The sequence below is a fragment of the Stegodyphus dumicola genome, chromosome 7, assembly GCF_044657685.1.
Source record: "Stegodyphus dumicola isolate Sdum_Otavi_A_Nest chromosome 7, ASM4465768v1".
Classification (NCBI taxonomy): Eukaryota; Metazoa; Arthropoda; class Arachnida; order Araneae; family Eresidae; genus Stegodyphus; species Stegodyphus dumicola.
The window spans coordinates 80,153,623-80,177,373 of NC_140774.1; the positions used below are offsets into that span (position 1 = coordinate 80,153,623).

Here is a 23,751-nt window from a genome sequence, read left to right on the forward strand (position 1 = left end):
TGTTTAGAGAAATCTGTGACAAAAGATAAATGCAGAATCATTCAGTTTCGAAAAGGAAGACGGATTCGATGAAATAAACCTGTCGCCACTGCTGAAGAAATTGAAGCTTATAACGTCTAAAATAATATTTAATGTTGTTTGATAAGGACGAGAGTCACGCATTCGCTCATGTTGAAAAAGCAGTAAATAATAAGAGGGTTTGAAATGCAAAAGAATTAATTGCTAAGTAAAACAACAAATTTCTTCATGAGTCGGCGATTTAATGGTAACTTTTATTAGAACTTTGAAATCGCTAGATCGGAGTTTAGCTGCATTACATTTAAATACACTTTTATAATGCAAGCCGAACAATAGCACTGCAGTGTGAAAAATAGAAGAATCTTTTTTCAAAATAAAGTACTTATTACTATTACTGACGTGCTTTTTTCCCTTAGGCACTACACAGAAGGGATGGATGCCTTCGTGGAGAACTTTCTGATGGAAATTGACTTTTATACGTTACACATGGGGCAAATTACTCAACGCCCATGCAACCAGCCCGTTCGCGGGAATCGAGCCTCGCGCCGAATTACCAGTGTTCAGCGACTTTACCGCTCAGCCGCTGGTGGGCCTACAGAATAAAGTAGAATTCGTATTTACACAACCAAATATACCTGGGAAAACACATGGAAAACCTATATACCTGGGAAAACATATTCTCAAGGCGATATCACCTTTAGCACATTTCACTTCGCTAAGTTCGGTTCAGATTCACTATAGTCCGGTTTAAAAGTTTCAAAACTAACTAAATTTTAATTGAACAAAATAAATTCTAATCTATTGATACATATTATTTTTAATATATAAGTGCTTTTCTTGCTTATACAGTCAAGTCTTTTTTGTGCAGTTTATTTTTGTACGGTTTTAAGCTTATATAACTCGACACATATTTCAGATATTTCTGGAGTCTTTATTATATATGTACGTACCTGCTGAGTTTAGTCATAACTGTCCTCTGGCAGCTACAGCTGGAACAGAAAATGAGCTTAATGAAATTTTGAAAAGACTGCAACATTAGCGACGTAATCCGAAATACAGACGAAGCATGGCATGAATTAAAAGCCCGTAACGTGAATGAAAGCATGGAAACATATCACACCACATCGTGAAAATCATTTTATAAGTTTTTGAAGCTCATTTTGTTGAAGTCACTCACTGTTAACATAATGGAAATTTGATAGGAACTTGACTTAAATATAACTGAGTGTGTCAAAATGGAATACTAATGATCTAGATAATTAAATACTTACTCACATAGATGAACAACGGACTTATGAAGAACGGAAGAAAAACTTAGATAACGACGATGGTGTTAAAATTCCTGCATAAAAACTTAACAGCTGAACAAATGTAAAAAATCTGATGGGGACATCACATGACATCCTTGTACTGCCCATTAAATTTTACAAATTTTTTGCTGCACTTCATTTAAGTTTATTTTCCCGAATTATTCTAACGTACTTAACCACTTTCTCCTGTCAAGTCGAAAATTGCAAATTTAAAATTAAGTATCCCGCTCAATATTTGGTACGCGGAAATCAAACTTCTCAGAATTTTATTTTTCCATAAAATGTATAAAAGTCTCAATTATTATCGTTTTACGAAACGCGCTATTGGTATTAACTTAATTCGAGTTTTGAGCAGCTTTTACCTTGATAAATCCGGCTGAAACCTCGGCTTGAGCTAATTTACCATTTGTTGCAATTTTTTGTACATATTTATTGTGTATTTGAAATGTATTTAATTTTTTCAAGCGTCCTTTTTAAAATATTTTGTGCGGTAAAATTTCTTTATTTTTTTCTATTGCGTTAAAATTTCTTAATTTTTTCTCTAACCCTTTTTGATTTTGAAGTCATCTCGATTTGTAATTTTTACATTTAGTTTTTACATTTAGCTTTTACATTTAGCTTTTACATTTAGCTTTTACTACTTTAGTATTGTTTGTTTTTGTTACATGATTTTACATTTTTACTGAGGAACTATAGAGTCAAATCTATTTTTTAGCATTATCTTTTAAACATTCCTCTTACTTAAAAAATTTTTTTAAATTTTCCAGCTCAATATGCAAAATTCTTGACCACTAAGGTCTCTCTAATTCATGTTGTCTTGCTACTTTCGTACTTTCCAAATATAAGTATAGGAACCGGGAAACCGCATTAAAAGTTAGGTTTTGTTATTTGTCGAAAATCAAATTATTATTATTATATTATTTTTAATTTGGAATCGCCAAAACATGAAACACTTCTGTAATTGGAAATTCATGACCACGACTAACGATTGCAACAATAAAGCCTGGGTAAGGACTTTCGAGCCGGGTAAGGAGACACGTGTGTGTGTATATATATATAAAGAAACATAATAATAGACTAAAAATTAGAAAAAAAAATTTAAACCCGTCCTGCGCTATAGCTGCAGGATTAAGTAAAGTAAACTTACAGCACCTAACGTTAAAATTAAATTGGAATCAAAGCAAGGAAATTCCTCAAAAATATTAATAATTTCAACCGCGTATAAGAGATTTAACACAATATCTAAACACATCAAAATAATCGGGACCACCCAATGTTTTAATGTTGTTTAAATTAAAATTTAATTTAAAGTATATTTGTTTTGCTCTTTATTTGTAATTGCGTTTGAATATCGGATTTACATATAATGCTTTTAGACCAATTTTTTTTTTGAATGGTCAATTTGTATAATGTAAAGATTTACGAGTTTTTTTAAATTTATTTCTTTTTAGTATTTAATTTGGAACAATCTATTCTTTTTCCCAAGTGTTTCGAAAGCGTGTAGGGAAAATTCTGGATACATTTGAGACTCGAATTTTCGGCTTTATGTGAATTTTAATGTCTTAAATGAAAATTTAATTGAATATTTTTTTTTTTTGTTTTTTGATCTCAAATGAACCATTAGGACGAAACATGTTTTTGAATCGACTTATATGAAACTTTAATTCATTCTCCTCTCTTGAGTTCTGATTTGGAGTTTCAGTAAAAGGAGATTAATTTTTATAATTTTGTACATTTTTCCTTTTCGCATTTTTATTTTTAGAGTTTGTTCTACTAATGAATTCTTATTTTAATTTTGATATGTTTAGATATTGTGTTAAACCTCTTATACATGGTTTCAATTATTAATATTGTTGAGGAATTGCCTTGCTTTGATTTCAATTTCATTTAAAATTTAGATTTTTTAAGTTTATATATAGTGTTGCTAATTGCAATAAAAAAGGGAGGTGGGCATCTAGATGTGGTATTAGTATAATTAATAATTATTAAAAGGTTTACCTTGAATACAGACTGAATTATAGGTTTAGAGCTACCTGAGAAAACTTTTTGAAAAATAAATAAGGACACCAAATAGATAAGATTTAGATTTTTATATCTACTAGTAGAATTTTTTACATATACACATTTTCATAGAATATTGAAATCTTGCTTCGTTCGATTTTTTACATCTGTTGCCAAAAAACAAATACATACGCAGAAAAAGATCTAGAGGAAGAACAACGCCATTTATGAGAAGGATAAAATAAGACCTAAAAACATTTTTAAACTTAACATATGTTCCCGCCAGCTAAACTAGGATGACTACTTAGGAAGAGGACAGCGTTTGGAAATTGGACGCAGATAAAAATCCATTCGACATTTTTACTTCAATAACCCGAACGACTCCATATTTTCCAGGAAAAAACTTCTGTGAGTCTTTCAAGATTCCATATCAAAGGAGGAAGAGAATCCTCCTTGAGATACATCAAGTCATTCACTTGGAGTATACTTTGCACGCTAAGTCTACTTTTCTTGTAGTTGCAGATAGTTTTAACCATCTTTATCAAAACTGATTCCGAAACTGTTGAATCAGATGCCATCTTGACTTTAAGCAAAGTGATTTTGTTGGAGTTTTCTCAGGAAAGCTGAGATCTAAGGATTCTGTTTCGGCTTACTTGCCCTGCAAGATATATTGAATCGGAATGCGAAACACTATTATTTGGTCTCAGATAATTAAAACACAGGTTTGCGTATCGTACAAAGTTCCAGCGTTCATCAGTATATATTTTAAGAAATTTCTTAAAATATTCATGTAAAAGGTGTTGTAATTGGCAAAGTACATAAAAAAACCTGCTCCAATTTTACACTTGTTTTAGGAGCGAAAGTTCTTTAATGGATTTTGCTGCTCTATCTTGAGTATTACAAATTTCCGTTACACTCTGAATTCTTCTAGCCTGTTTTCTAAAAATGAAAGAAAATCTGTTAAAGATGGAAAATTCGTATTCTCTAGCGTTAATTCCCATTTGATTTTAAGTGAATCTTCTAGCTTATCTTGTAAGGCATATATCAGAAGAATTTTCACTAACTGATTACATTCTAGACAGAGTGTTTTAAAATTCTGAATTACTTCATTGCACATCATTCGAATGGAATCAGATGTTGGTTTTTCAGATTTTAGATTAAATAATTTTTTACACTGAGAAAATCCTAATTTGGTCTGATTATCATATCCATTGATTAAAGTGTCCCAAGCACGTTTATAATTCTAAGAGGTTATTGAGAACCCCTAATAAGTCTTGAAATTATTGAAATTAATTACTTTGAAATTATTGCAATTAACACTTTGAAATTATTGCAATTTTGGAATATCAATGAGGAATTCCTTAGAATCAATTGAGCTTAAAAATATAGATTTAAAACTTAACCACGATTCAAACTGGCGTGAAAACGTAGGACGATCATATTGACAGAGAATGTAGCAGATTTTAACACCTTATCATTATCGAGCTGTGACTTTGTATTAATCAAATTTATATGTTTCTGTTTTCATTAATGATTCTTTTGCTAAATCATGAGACTCATATAAAATTTTAAACTTAGATTTTTCATCAAAATCTTTAAGAACAGAATATCCATAATAATATTCTTTAAGCTTGCCAAGACATTTTTGTAGATTTGTTTCTAACGGGATAATTTTCTAAATTGTCTGATGTAAACATCGCCAGTAGTTTCAGCAAATTTTCCAATCTGCTTTGTTTTAGTTCCATTCATTAACGGAAATGATAATTTCTTTGACATCTTAATTTTACTCCAACGAATAAAATTATTTACGTACCCATGTCGTGCAAACTTCAAATATAGCCTTAAAAATGTATAATAAAAACCAGAACATGACAATGAATTTTGTATGAAAAAAATTGAGTATAACTAAAATTTCCTTAAATAGTTTTCCATTTAGAACATAAAAATACGTATTTTAGTTTTTTTATAAACCAGATAACTTTAATAAGATTATTAAGCTTGGATTTTCTGTAATCAGTAGCTCTCACTGGTGGCTCGATGTTGGGTATTAAGTTCAATAATTAATAATACTAATCATTAATTAATAAATAAGGATACAAAGTAAATAAGATTTAGGCTTTTATATTCACTAGTAGAATTTTTTACATGCTGACATTTTCATGGAATACTCAATTCTTGCATCGTTAGGTTTTTTTTACATCTGTTGCCACAAAAATAAGTACATACGCAGAAAAACATCTGGCCGGAGGACAGCGCCAGAATAAATAAGGATAAAATAAGGCAAGATAAGAAGAATAAAATAAGGTAAACAAAACAAAACAAAAAAAAAATTAGCAGTCCTTTTGAATCCATCTTACAATCCATTTTATATATTAAAAAAAAAAAAAAAAAAAAAAAAATTCTTTATTCTATCCGTACGTACAAACGCCACATAGAAAAGAATCGTCCAGATGGATTTGGTAACGATCAAAATGGATATTTCATTGAAATGTGATACTAAAAATTTTTGCGATTACAATATTTCCTTTAGCTCGTACACGGAAGTAAAAAGAAAATAAACGTACGAAGGAATAGAGAAAAGAACATCATGTAATGGCTTCCACTAATCCCAAAATATTTCTCAAATCTCAAAATAAAGTACATGTAACGTAATATTAAAATTTGAGGAGGTAAATTATAAAATTCTTAGTGTAAAATCCAGTAAATGAAAATGTAAAATTGCGCCATGTAAACCATGATATAAAAGATTGAAAATACCGCTAAGCGGTAAAGGAATAAATAGGAATAATATTAATTCCAACAAAAGAACTATTTCGAAGTAAATTCATAAAATATAATCCTAAAAGTATGCCAAAAGGTAATGGATCTTAATCCTGAATCAATTGAGAATTCTTTTCCATTTCAGGAATCTTAATCCTTCACTGATCGGTGACAACAATTTGTTCTATGTTTTAATAATTTCTATCTATGCATTATATGGAATATAACTTAAACTGGGAATTGCATGAAATATAATTCATAGTATTATTTCAGTAATTCTAATTATAACAATTCTTTTCATTATTAAATTCATAATTTTTTAATCTGATTATAATTAAATATGTTAAATTCTAATATTAAGGCTCTCTACTTCTTTGTTAAGCAATCAACTTGATTTCAAAATTTCAGCTGGTACAGTAGTTAGTTTCTTTCTGCTGTTCATCGAAGGAAAACACTTTAAAGATACTAATGAGGCCTTCTAGTTGGTTAAGGCCTGCGAAGGATTGCGTATTCGCTCCTCGGTATTTACTGAAAAGCTTTCATAAATGGTATAAAAAATAGTTTGAAGTTATCACTTATATTTTCATCTCGGATAATCTGGAACGTAGGGTAATCGGGAATCTATTATTTGATCCTTTTTGTCATAATGATACAGCTAGAATCTCCGCATGTCTCATAAGCGTTAATTTTCATTTTCAAGGTTTGAAAGATATCTTTGGTAGTAATTCAGGTATTGCTTATCATAGGTAAAATCAAAAAGGCATGTTCCGCATTTTCAAAACGCGTAAACACGTTGCTTACGCTTCTTGTCACCCAGAGAATATTTCAAATTCGTCAATTTTCTTATACTCGCTAACCGTCACGGTTGATGGAGCGGCCAACTTCCTTGGAAGAGGCAGGGTGGCCTACGTTTCGGTTCAGAAGAATTAATTCCCTCTGGGTCGTGAGTGTCATTAATTTCTGAAAGATATCTTGTCGATATACGGATTAATGTTGCCGGTTAATAATTTCTTCTGATAAACAGATAAATAAAAAATATTAAATTAACAAGAAAAGCCATTTCCTAAAATGAACACTTGATAAGCGTTCCAAGCAAATCTCTCGTTTAACAGCGGGATTGAATATTTGCTTGATTTTTAAATTATAAATAACTTGAAAATGTGTTGTAGTAAAATCTGATTAAATTTAGAATATACTGATATTGGTAAGCCTTAGATAGTTGCCTTAGCTAAATATTTCTACACTCATGTAGGAACGTTAGCAGAATTTCGATACTTCAAAATTTTCAATAAGTTGTACTGAATGTTTCCCGCAAACGATCGTCTTTAAAGCTAATTTATCCAAAAGAACAAAATTGTTTTATTCGAAATATTCGATGAGCTGAATATTTTTTCATGACGCTTGAATTTTTTCCTTTACTTTTTTTATTATTTGTTTCCTCTAATAAACTGAAGTCAGATATTGTTGCTAGAACGAAGATCGCATTCCAAACACACGATACTCACTCCTAATTTCTTGGATCAGTTACCTCCTAAAGCAATCGCACTTTTGCTTTTGTGAAAACTTAAAAATGTACTTTAGAACAAAACTTTAGCTTATTTTTAGAAATAAAATATGTTTCGTGTAATATATAATAATTTCATATAAAAAAATTAAGTATTTTTATTTAGGAATTAAAGGAAACTGAATTGTTTCTTATTTTGAAGTTTTTATTTCATCTTAAAGCATTTAATATATTTTTTAAGCTAATCAAAATTATGTTTCTTAAAATATCGAATTTATTAGTCTATTTAGAATTATTTTTTACGTATAGAATAATTTCACATGTTTTTTGAGATTTTTTTTTAATATACGCGTCTCAGATTATGTGTATAAACATTTTAGACTATTTCCAAATGCTCAAGGATTTACTTTAAAAAAAATTAACATTAACAAAAAATTTACATTAAAAAAAATTAAAAATTAATTTATGGCACTTCATAAGCATGTCGCAACATAAAACTCATTCGTGTCCTGTCAGTGTATGCACCTCCTAAATTATCTTTAATTAATGCAAGATTGTACAAAACACAGTTCTTTAGCTCAAGAGTAATCAGTTCCTGGTTCATGAGCAGAATTATTTTTGATAGGCTATTTTGTAAAAACAGCTGATATGTTCCGGAGGAAAATCTTAAACGCTGACAAATCTGTTTTCATCAGTAATTTTATATCTCAAAATTTAGAAAGATTTCCTAAGCTTTATTTATATGAATTTTATATTTCAGCTGGATTACTCTAAGCTGACATAAATACTTTAATTTAGCAAATTAATTTTTTGTGTCAACATAGTAGTTTTATTTCGAAACGAATTAAGTAGTTTCTTTAAAAAATATTTCAGTGAAATTATATTCTCAGAATTTTATGCTTCAATTAACTTCAAGCGAAGTGAGTAAGTCATTTTATTTGATAAACGGTTTGTGCCATTAGGCATTAGTTTTGCTTTCATTTTGAAAACGATTATAGCTTTGCGAATAATAATAATATTAATAAACTAAGTAATTACACTATTCCTTTTTAATGCCTGAATAAATCTTGATGTGATTTAGAACTTTTTGATGAAGAGCATTTTTTGTTAAATTATCCTATCAAGTGAAATTCTCCTATAAAATTTAAATCAAGCTTATCCAGCCTTCCTTACTTTCTAGGCCAGTTAATCAAACAAAGACATATAAGTGCACCACCACCTATAAAAATAACCAAGGGCCGCATCCGCATATCTAGCTTAATTTAAAAAACACAGTATAGCCTACATATCAGTACTTTTTGTAAAGTTGATATTTTAATCCAAAAGCTACTTACTGGGCGAAATATGATCGGAATGCTTTGATATGAATATTGAAACCATTTCTTAAATAAGAGAGCATCTATACTTACTCTGACAGACGTGCTACCGATTACAAAGAGTATATCCAAGATACCCATCTGAAATTTTTGTTTTTATTTTCAATTTTTCTGCTTAATAAGGGGCAATATGCTTTAAAAATTAGATATCAAGGAATGTTCATCAACGGCTCGAAATGTATTTTAGGGATATTTAGTTTAACGAAAGTCTACTAAAGATTTTTTTTTTATGTTATGTATCTAACTGCAGCTTTACATATTCCAATTGCAATATCATATAGACACGTCTGGTGCCATTTGAGAATGTAGCAACACTTATTGTAATGAAAGGCAAATGATGTTATCTAAAATCTTGAAATTTATTTTTAAATTCTTCTAATAAAGTGGCTGTCGTCTCGTCCTCCGAGTCTCTATTTTTTAGCTGGATCTTCGTCATAGTAGGAATGCACAGTTATATAGACAAATAGGTAGGTAGACAATTAGCTGCTCACTTAATATAAACAGACTAAATAATAAATAAATAGATAAGAGGTAAATAGACAAAAAGATAGATAGGTAGATATGTTGCTCACGCTGTTTAATAAAAGAGACAGTGTTTGACATCAATTAATTTATTATTTACAATATCTTTCTCATACTTTCTATTTTTAGCTGTTACCTCTCATACATTTTTTTTCAAGCCAAATCCAAGAACTCACTTTTACTGTTGCCAAAACTCAGTATGAAATATGTTGCCAATGAATCCATTTTCCTTTAAAAAATATTAAATTGGTAAATAACTTGCAATTTATCCTGCGAATATAAATAACATTAAAATGATAAAGATGACTTGATAATAAATTTTATAAAATGTAAGTAGTCTTGTCCTGCGGTTTTTCCCAGTCACTAAGCCACTTCTCCACACAAGTCTTTCCTTTCTCACGAAGGAAAAGTTCTTGAAAGAATTTTCACTTAGAGGGAGTTTTACAGTGGCACGTTAATTTTCGTTCTTTGCATAATTTCATCGAGACCCAGCTTTAGGTTTAATTATGTTGTTACTTTTAATGGGAGATTGCTGCGATTTCAGTTCAGTTTCGAACACTAACATTCTTTGAAACATTATTTATTAGTGTTTTAGTATTAATTCAGTTTTATTTAAATACAGTCATGTTTATATCGAACGTCACAGAAAGCATATCTTTAATATGAGTATTAGAAATGACCTAAATGATAGGGAGTGCTGGAAATGATCTAAAAACAGGATAAGTATTGGCTATAGTATTTTGGATACTGAAACAGATTTCGTAAGTATAGTATTATACGTCTACAATGCAAAACCTGCAGCAGTTATTATTGTTGACTGTCGCATTCTAGATGTATACTGAAATTGAAGAATTTTTACAAAACTTTTTGTTTTTTGACGAAAAGTTGATGATTCCTGGAGGGGTATATTTGTTTTTTCCCAACCATTTTCACCTGGATGAGAAATGATTTTCTTTTTTCTGGTTTCCGTCGTGGGTCACTCGTCGGCGTGTTATGGGAAAACAGGTTCGAAGCAGAGAAATTACCCACTTCCTCAATCGTTTGCAGCAAAGAATAACTTCGCATGATAAAAGCATAGCGTGATCACTGCCTGGAATAATCCTCCATCGAATTAAAAACGAGATCCAATTATGGATTTCCTTTGCTTTGTGTGCTGCGTAAAAAAAGCGCATCTCCCTCCCACAGGTTATTGGTAAAAATAGGAATCTCAAATAAGTGTTTTTCGTTAGCCTAACACAATTTCGTTTCGAAGCATCACAGTTAGTATTGCAGCCATCGACTTACGATTCATAATTTCCATTTTTGACTTAGTCTAACGGCCTAGCTTATGCCACTTATCTACCACTAGGTGAATTATCTTCATTCCAAGAATAAAGAACTTACAACTTAACTGTTAATGATTAAAACTGTATATTGTCACTCAGGCTGTGGTGCACATCTTAAATAGTTTATATGTGTGTGTAATTATGGCAAAGCCTCGAGGTCTATCTGCCTAAGAAGAGGGATGCCTTCGTGAAGGACTTTCTAAGGGAAACTGGCTCGTATACACGTTACATATGGGGAAAACCACGAAAACGCACATGCAGCCAGCCCGTTCGCGGGATTCTAACCTCGGACCGAACTACCAGTGTTCAGCGGCTTTACCGCCACTGGTGGACTAAATAGTTAATATATCTTAAATAGTTTCTTAGTTTCAACAGTTGTCTCAACACTGGTGGGCTAAGTAGTTTATATATCTTAAATAGTTTCTTAGTTTATATATAATTTCAACAGTTGTCTCAAAGCTATTGACTGTCACAACTAGTCAAACATCTGGACAAATTCTAGCTCTAACTGCGGAAATTCAACATCCATTTAGCAAACGATCAACTGTTTACATTCAGTAAAAAAAAGTACGGCAGAAACATCAAAGCGTGTTCTTTACTAAAAGTAGGAAACAAAGTCTGGATTAGGCATAACTTGCCTTACTCTTATGCCATCAAAACTCATAAACTTCTGAACACTACGAACTAATATGACTAAATCCAAGAGTCTTTTTATGGAAAGAAATTATATAGTTTGTTCAAATTGACTGTTTGTATTTGTTTTAGATAGCACCTTGCAGTAATAATAACAACAATAAAGTTATTTACTTCTATTTTAACATAGTCCATTAATGATCAGATAGCTAAAGCAGCGGAACACTAATAGTTTGCTCCAGGTTCTAGCCCGCTTACGAATGGCCGAGTAAATAAGAGAATTTGTAATTCGAGCCAGGTTCAAATTCTGGTAAATGGGCTGACTCCATGAATGTCTTTGTAGTTTTTTTGATTTGTAATGGGAATACGACACAGTTAACTTCAGAAACTCCTTCACAAAGATATGTTTTGTCCTAAGCAAATATCCCTATTACACTCTTTTATAACCAAATACCCTAATTTAGTATGCTCAACCCTAATTTAGTAATCTCAATGGCTGAGTAGCTAGTAACATAAAAGTTTTGATATTTTAGGAAAGTATCAAAAGACTGATTACAAACTAGTATCTCTTCTCTTGACGTAAGATCCTAGCAGGCCGATAGCCTTGATGCGTTACCATTCAGTCCAGTCTGTCTTATCATAATTTCATGAAAATTCCAATGTTTTTCTATTGCATTCAAAAAACTACACAGAATGAACCATTAATTCTTACATTTGAACAAATTCCAGATGTCTCAGCTGTAGAACACCGATTTCCTTTCCATATTTTTGAAATTTCTTTCCTCTACTAAAATCTATCCATACGGAACTCACTTAGACTTTATAGTTCAATGAATAATAAAGATCTCTTGGGGAACAAAAGTCGTATGAATGTAATGCTGACTCTGCCGCCCTTCGTTTCGTTACTAGAATTGTAGGACTCTAATTCTGCGACCAGTTTGACGCATTGTGGAATGCTTGGCTTCTTGTAAATGAAAATAACTCATCCATTGTAGTGGGTTTTTGCCAATGAAATGCCCGATTTCAAAACTGATTGAGAAAGAAGAAAATTAATTGAAAAAGAAAACCCGTGTTATCAAAGTGATTCCCAGCAGCATTAATGCATTCCTGCAAGCATGTAACGAAATTATTTATACCAGATTTGCAAAATCAGTGTCTCTGGAAATAATCAAATTTTGCATTGCCGATAAATTGATGTTACGTTGGCAAGCATTTCTTGGACAAGACAAATTGCTCCTCGAGCATAGGTAAAAATGGTATTCTGTTGGGAAAACATCAGAAGAGTGCGGTAGATAAGGCATAATTTAGCATCTAAAACCGTTGATTTGCTGTTGCTTCGGGTGGGATTCTCTAGCAGTAGGATTTTTATTTACAAGTACTGATTTCTCAAGGCACTTATTTCATATCTGTACAATATCGAATTGTATTTATTGTTTCATTTCTTAGAATAATGAGTAATGAATAACATCAACAAAATACCACTGTACAGTAAATAATATCTTCTTTAAACGGAAAGGTCCATTTGCAGTCCTTCCTCGAGCATTTTTCACTCCTTAACCGTGCAACGAACGTGTTCGATTATTGTAGAATACCTACTTTTCATTCACAGTTCATTGCAGCAATATTTCTTGTTTTCTTTTTCTTAAGAGAGAAAAGCACACCTCCAAATGCCGTGATGCTTTTCATTATTGAGTTCGTGACAAACTCTCTTGTCGAACTTTCTTACTTTTCCTGTTATTACCGAGTGCTGTGAAACAATTGTAATTATACAACTAGTATCTGGGCGAACACTTGTTTCGTTTGCGATAGATTTCATTCGATTAAATCCTTTTAAATTTCGTTTGAATGAGAAAGGACGATAGTTGCAGATTTCGTTTTATAGCCCAAATCTCTTAAGCAAATTTTTACAAACCAACGGCAAGTGTCCCTCTCATTAGTTGTTCTTCCATCAAATGCTTTACTGATATTTCTTAACTCCAGTTCACTACATAATTTCTCACATAAAGAGACAGCAATCTTAACTGTCTGAGTTCCATGATTCTTAACGTCGGTAGTATTCAAGTGTTCAACACTCGTTGAATGAAACAAATACTACAGTTGCACTAACCCCGTATGTTGTTGTTATATGACAAGAGTTTTACTAAAGCCTTAACTATTGCTTTCTTCCGCAACCAATAAAACCCTGACGCCAGTCAGCAGTCATTTCATTTGCAACAACCTATTACATTAGAATGGTTAAAGCCGCCCTGGTATTTATAGTGGTACTCCTAGCTGTATTGTTCGGGTTCGAATTCGATTTCCGGATAAGATCTGGATATTCGTAAGCGTATTGCGTGACATGGGGGCACTCTCTCTTCCAAAATGCAACAGAGAGCCGAAACTGATATCGAGTAGATTGGTGGAAGAGGACAACAGGGGGGGACCCTCGGATCTTCCCCAAAAGTGCTCTCAATCAAAATTTGGAAGTAGCTGGCCAAAGTCGGACGATCACCTGTATAGAAATCGGATCCCATGTCAATGACAGACGCAGTTTTGCACTTCTTGCTCCGATAAACTTCATGGGCTTGTTCTGATTAGGTCAAACAAGCGAGATAAGCCATGACAGAAATGTTAAAACTTGTGTATGGTTTCTTAAAATTCAGTCACTTTTCGGATAGAAATGCACATTCTAATATAGTCTACAGATATGGAAGAGTTCCTTGTGCTAAAGTTTAAAGCTTCCTTTAGTGCAAGGTTCTCACCATTTTTTAAGATTTCTTTAAACATGCCATTATTTCTTTCACCATCTGTGCATATAAAAAGTACCATAATGAATCAATTATTCGAAAGCACTGGACCATATAATTTCCTTCAATAAGATCATAATAACAGTTTATTGCATCGAAAGTGTTCTTAAACGATAAATATTATTCTAGGTTAAGATTTCGATTTCCTTATCTGCATCGCAATTTAGAACTTAAATACTGAATTGTTTTTAGATGATTTATATTTTTTAAAAAATTTTTCCAAGCACATAAATTCCATTATCGTAAGTATGCGGACGTTTTTCGAGATAAAATTTATTTTACCGCCTTATGGGAATTTATTTCCAAGAGTTAATTACCTTATTAGCTTATATTTCAGGAAATAAGAAACAATGAATATTTTTTTCCTTTCTGCTTAGTTTTATATTATTTAATTCGATATTATTTTTAAAAAGAGGGCACGATAATTTTACTGAAATTTAATCATTCTGATACATTCTGTATTTAATTAAAAAAATTTCATGAGTTATATTTACTTCTTTGGCAGTTGAAACAGATCGAAATGAAGAAGTGCATTAATAAATGGCGATCCATCTGGCTTATTTTGTATTATTTGTTGGCACTGAATAGCTCAATCGGTAGAGCATTAGTCTTTTAAGCTGATGATCCTAATCGGGCGGTTCATTTTTTCGTTTGTAACCGATTAATATGCTTTAAGAATACATATATTTAAAAAAGATAAAGATTTTGCCAAAATTTAAGACAGAGAATATAGTTTTAAGTAATAGGAAATTCAAATTAACAACGTTTTTCGACATATTAATACTATGATAGACTTGTAAGATACTAATTTTATGCATATGTAGCTATAGGTACATATGCATATTATTATATTTAACAAACCAAAGCCGAAACTGTTTCATAAATCACTGCTTTCTGAACTTGGTTTCGATAAATAAAAAGCGTTGAAATATGATCAAGGTCAAAGCAATACATTTTCAATCTCATAATTTTTTTAAATGCTACTTAAAATTACAAAATAAAATCATATGTTTCTAATGAAGAAATAGATGTTGCATATTGATATGAAAGTGATAATGAATTTTAATAATTAAATGCTTAACACTTACTAATGCTCCTTTTTCTTTAACAGAAGAAATATTGCCTGAGAGCCTTAATGTTAACAGTTAAGAAAAAAACAATATTTTAAAACATGATCTGCAGGTTTTGAAGAACCTATATTAAAAGATTTATAACTTAGAATAAGAATCTAGAGCTCATGTTTTACTTTATTCTAAATAAAAAAAAATCGCAGATTGATGTTTAAAAACAGGCTATTTCCTTAATGATATATTTTAAAATATTTACAGCTACAAAAGTTCACTTACTTGCGAGGTGACTAAATGACCTCAAAAATCACGTAAGTACAAATTACGTCGCCAGAATTTTACAAAGAAGGTTTAAAGCACGACTTCCTTGGTTCTCGGATAGTATCCGAATTTGGCTTAGTAAGTAAAAATATATATTAAAAAACATAACGCCAGAATGGTTCGGGATGGAAGAAGAGAGGAATATCTAGACTGATAGTATATTTAAAATTAGTAAAACTCCACTACCGAGAAAATACAACCATCATTTTACAAAAATTTTGTCTGCGGGAACCATCCAGTTCGACAAACTGAAAGTTTTGAATTACTGAAATAGAAATTCTTCTGCAGTTACTCAAACAAATCAGTTGGTTTTGCCTAACTAAACTGTGAACGATAAATATTTTTTTAATATATTCAACAAAATGCATTTTAGCGATTTATACATAGAAAATTTTGAGTTTGGCTATCATGGGATGTAAGATATTTCTCCCGCCTTCCTAGCGTGCTTTCGTGGTGTAGTGGTTCTGCACGTTGGGCCGGTATTCCAGACGTCAGTGGTCCGATTCCCGGAGAAAGCGTTTGCTCATTTTTCATCTCTCCTGCTTCCAAAAAATCCTAATGTTTCTACATTGGCGCCCGAACTAAAAGGGCTGTGGATGATGATTATCCTTACCCAGGATTTGGCGACTAGGTCCCCTAAAAACTCCAGTGGCCCTTTAAAAAGGGGAGTATATAAGGTATTTCTCCCGCTTTCCTAGCGTGCCTTTGTGGTGTAGTGGTCAGCACACTGAACCGGTATTTCAGAGGTCCGTGGTTCGATTCGCGATTCGCGGCGAAGGCGGTTGCTCATTTTTCATGTTGCCTGCTTAAAAAAAAAAAAAAAAAAAAAAAAAAAATCCTAATGTCTCTGCAGAGATAGTATATTAATTAGCGGAGGATAAATAACATTTCTTTTCGTCGGTTATGGGTTCGAATTCCCCTAAGGGCCTGATTATTTATCACTGTAGTGCTTTACGGAATGGAGTACTTAAAAACCTGTTTTTGCGAAAGCCTCTCGATATTTAGTGGAAAATTGTCTTGGAACTCTCAGTTTCCACCTGTGGAGATGTTGCTTTTTAGAGGTGAGTTGGAATTTAGGATTATAGCAATCGCATGCTTTGCCCGAAATAAAAAATTGAGTGCAATTCAAATACTGAAATGGCAAGCGTGCTACGAATTTCTGGACGGAAGTTATTTTACTGTATAGGGTTCTAATTAAATTGTGTGTCCTTGGCAATTAGAATCCACGCAGAACAGTGTAGAGACTATTCGCTAGTCTTCTGATAACTACGAGAATCCAAAGAAAGGTTAAATTACCCTTTTGTTTTAACTTGAGGATATTTACAGTCTTCACTTCTCGGGCTTAAAAGAAAGCCTCCACTTGGGCTTTAACTTTAAATAGAAAATAAAAAACTAAACAAATTCTAACTACTTGAAATACCCTCTACTAATAAACTAATTGAAATACGCGGCAGAATACGCTCTACTGAGAACTTTTGAGCTCTTCTGCGGAACTAACTGAAACTTCTGTTAAATATTGGTTCTACCTCATTTACATAAAGCGCGATACTGAAAACTCATTCTGACAGGGAATTGTAGGTGGCAAGGAAGAAAGTAAAGGAAAGAGTTTCAAAATTGAAACATAACTATAAGGAAATTAAAATAATCCCTACAACTGCTTAAAAAAAAGTCTGACACCTTTTTTTTTCATAATTTATAGAATTTTTCTATCTAATTAACATAATCGACTGTTGAAATCTGCGTAGTTGTAAATTTCAAATTAGCTTTTTTTATTTATACATACACATAGTAAATATAGATTAATTTAAAACTAAAGCTACAGAAATAAAAAAATATATTTTTTACTTATTATATTTTCATTAAAAACTCCTGAAGTTAAAAATAATGGCTGTGCAAATTGAAATTGGTGTAAGTTAAAAAGTATTCTTGAAAAAAAAAAATATTAGTTAATTTAACTAATAATACATAGTGGTAAAAAATTGGAAAAAATGTATTATTATTTTTAGTGTCTTACGTTATCAAGATAAGGCAAAGTCATCTAATAATATTTCTTTTTCCTAGCAAAAATATTTGTGTTTCTTTAAGCTTGAAATTAATTAATTAATTAATTTCACTAAATTGGTAATTTAAATATTTTCTGCACCTCTGAAAATTAAAAACTATACATGTGAATATAAATGTATATATCTTTTATCATGCAGTCATTTATCAATTCATATCTACTACGTCCAGCTCTCGTTCAACAAATAATATTCTATAACATTTGTAGGATTATTATATGTACTAAATTTGTCTTTCTTCTTTTCAGCTTTGGCACATCAGCTTCTCAAAATGGCTATCGTCGGGAGTACTCTACGCTTGAACCTTATGCGGCAACTATTATAAAAGTTGTAACACTGAGACGGAGAGGGAACGCTCCTTTAGGTTTCTCGATCAGAGGAGGTAGGCCATTCTTTAAAATTTTTTACTTCTATTTCGTTATTGGCTTTCGAGTAATATCAATTTCAATTTTTATAAATTTGTTAACTTCTGTTTATGATGCTTTGTTGAGATGTAGGAAGGCGAATAAAATTGGAAGCTACCTATAACGGAGTTCTTTTGCTTTCTAAATTAAATATTTGATACACGGAAGATAATTTTTTAATGTAAACAGTACTTTCATAATTGTGTTACGTGGCATAAATTTCTAAATGCCAAACTTCTTCTAATATTTTGATTTTTATTTATATTTACAATCTACAACACATGGTTAATAAATAAAGCCATGAATTCATATTAAAATTGTGGCAGCATAAACCTTTCAAATAAGTGTCATATCACGAGAAAAACTCACAGTCTAACATTGAGATTTTCGCAGAAACTTGTGAATGATCAGTTAATAAATTGTGTATTTTTAATCAGTCCATCGAAGAGAACGTGATATTAGCCAATTCATTCATAACTTCACAGTTCCAATCAATCAGTAATACTTCATGCTATTTAATCAAACTATTCCTTTCATTATGACCAGCTAAGGTAACAACTCCTAAAATCATCATGAAATAAAATTTTCTTATTTCGAAAGTTCAGTAGCATTCTAAAATGCTGTTTATATGGAGCAATTAGAACATAAAGCAAAAATATGAAGACATCTAGGGCTTGAAATACTCCGATTTTGTAATGAAACTTGTGCATCCAAATTGTGCTCTGAGATGGAACATGGTGCTGTTGAGCGGCAGGTTAAAAAAAAAAAAACAAACCTTCAAATTGTGTAAATTCTCATTCCCCTTTCAGATTTGGAGTTATATGCTTCGCCACACGGATGCAGAGCTTACCCATATGCATTTTAGCTATGGGGCTGCGGACAGAAACAGAACAACTCTTCAAATAATGTGCATGGAATTTTTTTTTTTTTTTTTTTTTGTATTTCTTTTTAATAGTTGCTCTGTTTTCGCCGCAGTTCCATAGATAAAATGCATGCAAGCAATCTCTACTTTACTGTGGCGAAGCATGCGGCTCAAAATCAGCTCAGGAATGAGAGTTTGTGCCAAGAGAAAGTGCAGGCTTTATCCAGGCTTTTACCTGCCGGCTCAACAGCAACCTATACCACTTCAACATGCCATTTGGGCACACGCACTCCTGTGCAAAATCTACTCATTTCGTGTTCCCTTTTACCTAACTTTAAAGTCTTGCCAGATATTTTTTATTCACCGTGTAAACGATATGTGTATTTAATCTTTTGAAAACATGCAATCGAAACGAATTTGTCGTTTCTTTGACTATAATGAACATTTCTCTTCGATTTCGTACTGCATGCTACCACAGTAAATGAAGAGCACTAACTCACTGTGTTTCTGTGAATGCCATAAATCTCAAGTCAAACGACTTATTTCATTTTAGTTTGGCAGATTCTTATAACTTTGATTGCTGATAATTTGCAATAAAAGGAAATGTAAATAAAAATTTCCTAAAAGAAATTGTTTGTTCACGTAGATTCTGAAAATACTGATGATGTGCAGTTACAAAACTTAGCTCAAATCCATGTAACAGATGTTTGGGTAAAGCAGAGTAGCAACTAAAATGTTTTTTGATAGTCACAGCTGCATTTTCTTTCGAAACTAAAGATATTTACAAAGTAAAACTTCTGCTATCCGCAGATTACATGTCTGTAAATTTAATAACAAACACTAACAAGTGAGATTTAACAGCTCTCTGTGGCTGTTACCGTAAAAGTTTAAGTAGTGGGTTAACTGTTTTGGAATGCTAACTTAAATTAAATCTCATTCATTGCCAAAGTCAGAAATTTCGTTAGTGAATCTTGCTGACGTCTAAATTCAACATCATACAATAGCAGCTGAGCAAGTTTAAGTTACCTACCACCCTCAATGTTCCCAGTTTTTTTTTTTTTTTTTTTTTTTTTTTTTTTTTTTTTTTTAGCTCCGAAAGAAATTATCCTGTACAGATGTTATTTAGATTCACTGAATGTTTATCATATTACTTTTTCTCTTATTGTTATAGGTTTTGTGAAGGTTTTGCAATGTTTGACAATTAAAAAAAAAATAAGAATCAGATAATGCTCAAAGCCTTTTGCCACATAAATTGTTGCGAATTACTTATTTTGCCAGCATAATCTCATCTTCCGGAAGGTTTCGTAGGAATGCTGTGTTTTACAGTCAGGACTTATATCCTAAAATTAGAATTATCGGAGCAGCCAAGAACGTCAAAGTAAAATAAATAAATAAAAATAAATAAAAAGAATTAAAAATATAATATAAAAATCTGAAAGGTTTCAGATTTTAAATTGCGTCCAAAGGGGCGTTTTTTTAAATATTTTGTCTGTTACCTTTGTAAGGATTATATTAACTTTATTAACAGTTAAATTTTGAGTTAAAGTTCCTTTCGTATCGATTCTTAACTTCAGCTTACCACTTCCGGCCAGAACGTAGTTTTAGAATCACGTCTGAATACATAATGAGGAAGAGCAGTATTTAACCGCGAAGTTCTTCGGTCTTAGTGAGAGAGATACCAGGATTTCTGTCTGCACGCGTCCGCCTTTTTAGGCTACTCTCTCCTAAGCTATTATCACGCTCGGCCGTACTTTAGGCCTTTGATAGCTTCGCAGTCTATTAACGTTAAGGGGCCAATATGTTAGAATTTATTGATAGCTTCGGCTATACCTCTTTTAGTTTTATATTAGTTTAGTATTATTCTTAGTCTCTTAAGTTCAAAGCTCAAGTGTCGGCTTTATTATACACTCCAAGACGGAGTTTTCTTAAACTTTAGTTGGAATAATAAAGGGTTAGTTTACCCTTCTATCTTGTTGTTTCCTGGCTAAATATCACGTTCTTCGCACTTAAATCATAAAATTCAGTTCAAGATCAACATCGCAAAATAGTTTTAAATTGAGCATATCTTTAGAATATCCGATATGCAGTCTCACGCGCTGGAGATAAAAATGTTTTTTCTGCACAACGTTGCCATTGCTCGCTTTGAAATCCTTGAGTTTGTTAATAAGAAATTCGTTAAAGATTTACAAAATATGAAATCCATAATAAAACAAATTCCAAATTTAAAATTTGGGCTTCCACATGCCCATATTCGCAGTAGGATTACGTCATTCAAAATTCGAAAGCTCTGTGTACCGTTGTTTTATCACAATGTGAGAAATCTACACACATTTACTTAGATTTTTAATTATTTAATTTCTTCAAACATAATGCGGACTCTAACATTTGGTGGCAACAGTTTGAAAAGTGAAACGGACATTAATAGTGAACCAACGCAAAATCGCAAAACGAAAACAATAGTCCTTCCGGGACAAAGCCACTTTGGACTAAAAAAAATTAAAATTATAAAAACTAAATTAATTAAAAATAAATAAAAAAAAATTTATAAATTAATGTTTTATAAAATTAGAGGAATTTCCAACTAAATCAAATTGATGTATCTTAAAATTTAAATGAAATCAGAAAGAAATGAACGCCCACTAAATTAATGGTAGCAAGGCATGACATACTAAGAATAAAAGAAATATTCCTAACAATGTTCTTCGAAATCAAAAGGAAAGGAAGAAAAAAAATGCCTTATATACTCTCATTTTAAAGGGCGACTAGGGATTAGGGGAGCCAAGCACCAAATACTAGTGGTGACAAAATATCATCAACCACCTTTTAGTTCGGGCCCTACTTGTAAAGTCATTTTTTTTCCCGCGTTCCTGAAGTCAGGAAACTGAAGAATGTGCAATACCCTTGCCAAGTTTCGAACTCCGAACTCGCATCGAACGTGCTTGCAGTTAGACTAGGAAGGCTTTAAGAAAGCGGGGAAAAAATACCTTCCAGAGTAACCGGCAAGTGCATAAACATTGGACAAAATATGATGCAACCGAGCACTAAGACTTATAACTAAGATTGTATGAATCAAATATATATATAACAATCAAAAGATGAAAAAAAAATTAAATAGTCGAGGGGAACGACATTTGCATGTCGAAGTATGAAAACGGCTTTATAAGATACATGACAGCATCCACGTTCGCGACAGGTCATTATGTGATAAAAGTTTAATAAAATCATCTTAATTATAAATTGAAAAATAATTATCAGGTTTCTTTTGATGAAATTGCATGTGCAAAGTCAGATTACAAATGGTTTCTTTAAAAAAAAAAAATTTTATTGAAGATTGAAAAAAAAAACGAAAAATGCCATAGAGAAAAATGTTTTGCCAGATTGTTTTTAAGTTATGCAGCAATAGATTAGAAAATAGACATTTAACTTCTAATAGCCTTGAAGAACAAACATAAATCTTGTCGAAGAGTGCTCAAATGATATTAGTGTAAGTAATTTTTGAAATTAATTGCTTATGGTTTTATTTTAGGATGGGAACATGGAACAGGAGTCTTTATTTCGGAAGTAGTACCTGGTTCTATAGCTCAAAAACAAGGCTTAAGGGTAAGTTGATCAGTAATTTATTAAAAACAATTACTACAATTTATAGTTTATAATATTTGTTTTGCATAAAGATGGGTATTGTCTCATAGAACAGCTATTAAATTACTTCGTAAAGTCTTAAGGTGTTTAAATAATAAATGTGCTTTAAAAGCGTTAAAAATTCCCCAGCAAGTTCGATATAAATTTAAAAAAAAATATGATTTTTATAAATTCTTCAAAACTTCCATTTTTAAATGCTTCAGGTCTTCGCATGCTGTAAGCTTATATCTTTCAAAAAAGATTTCCCTTGGAAATAAAGTGAATTTGTTTGCATTTGTGAGTACAAAAGAATAGGAAGAATTATTTACTTTGTATTACATATATTTATTTGCATTATCTAAATGAAAAAAATTGATTTTTTACCCTAAAAGAAAATCAAGAAAAGTTCTTGAAATAGAGCTTTTATTTTTGTACAGATTTTAATATTTATAAGCTTGTTTTACTACATTTATGAAAGTAATTTTTGCTATGTTCCGTTTATAATTTCTATTTTAACTGCTAATCATTTCAGTAGTTTCCATGCTAAAAATTATCATTTCATTTTAGGTGGGTGATCAGATTGTCCGCATTAATGGCTTCAGTATTCACCGAGCTATCCATATGGAAGTTTTATCACTCCTGAAAACATGTCCTGGAATAGTGTTGAAAATTAAGAGTAATTATTGTGTTTTATGAATAACGAAAACACATTCGTTAACCTGCATTTTTCACAAAATGCAAAATTTAATCTCACTTAAATTGTGTTGCTTCCATTATACCATATACAGTTTTAGTAATGAATCTAAACATTTCTCATAATTTAAACAAATCTGTATATTATAATGGTATACTATACCTTTTAATTCTCAGCAAAATGGATTCTTCTATCAAGTGCATGTGCATACAAATTTAAGTTTAGAATTACTTACAAGCTTAGAATTACTAAACATTGAAAGATAGTTTTAATATTAATAAAAATTCTTTTAATTGCTTAATTGTTCTTTTGTAGCATTAAATATATATAACTGTTAATTTTTTGTCACTTAATATTTACTATTATTTTCTTTCCCAGGGGTAGGAATTCTACCGATTAAAGAGTAAGTATTTTTTAGTTTTATTTCAGCAAATGTAATAAAATATGTAATACGTTGAGTACATGATATCCATGCAATGCATTCATTAAT

The 23,751-nt window shown here is 31.4% G+C and overlaps 1 protein-coding gene across 1 annotated transcript in view; it reads left to right on the forward strand.

Moving 5' to 3' along the window:
* Positions 1–23,751, forward strand: part of LOC118203334 (uncharacterized) — a 128,643-nt gene that overhangs the window by 73,627 nt on the left and 31,265 nt on the right. The window contains exons 2-5 of the mRNA XM_085820514.1: positions 17,932–18,065; positions 22,476–22,549; positions 23,135–23,243; positions 23,640–23,664. Of these exons, the coding sequence (XP_085676640.1) occupies positions 17,932–18,065; positions 22,476–22,549; positions 23,135–23,243; positions 23,640–23,664 (342 nt within the window). The remainder of the gene's footprint in view (positions 1–17,931; positions 18,066–22,475; positions 22,550–23,134; positions 23,244–23,639; positions 23,665–23,751) is intronic.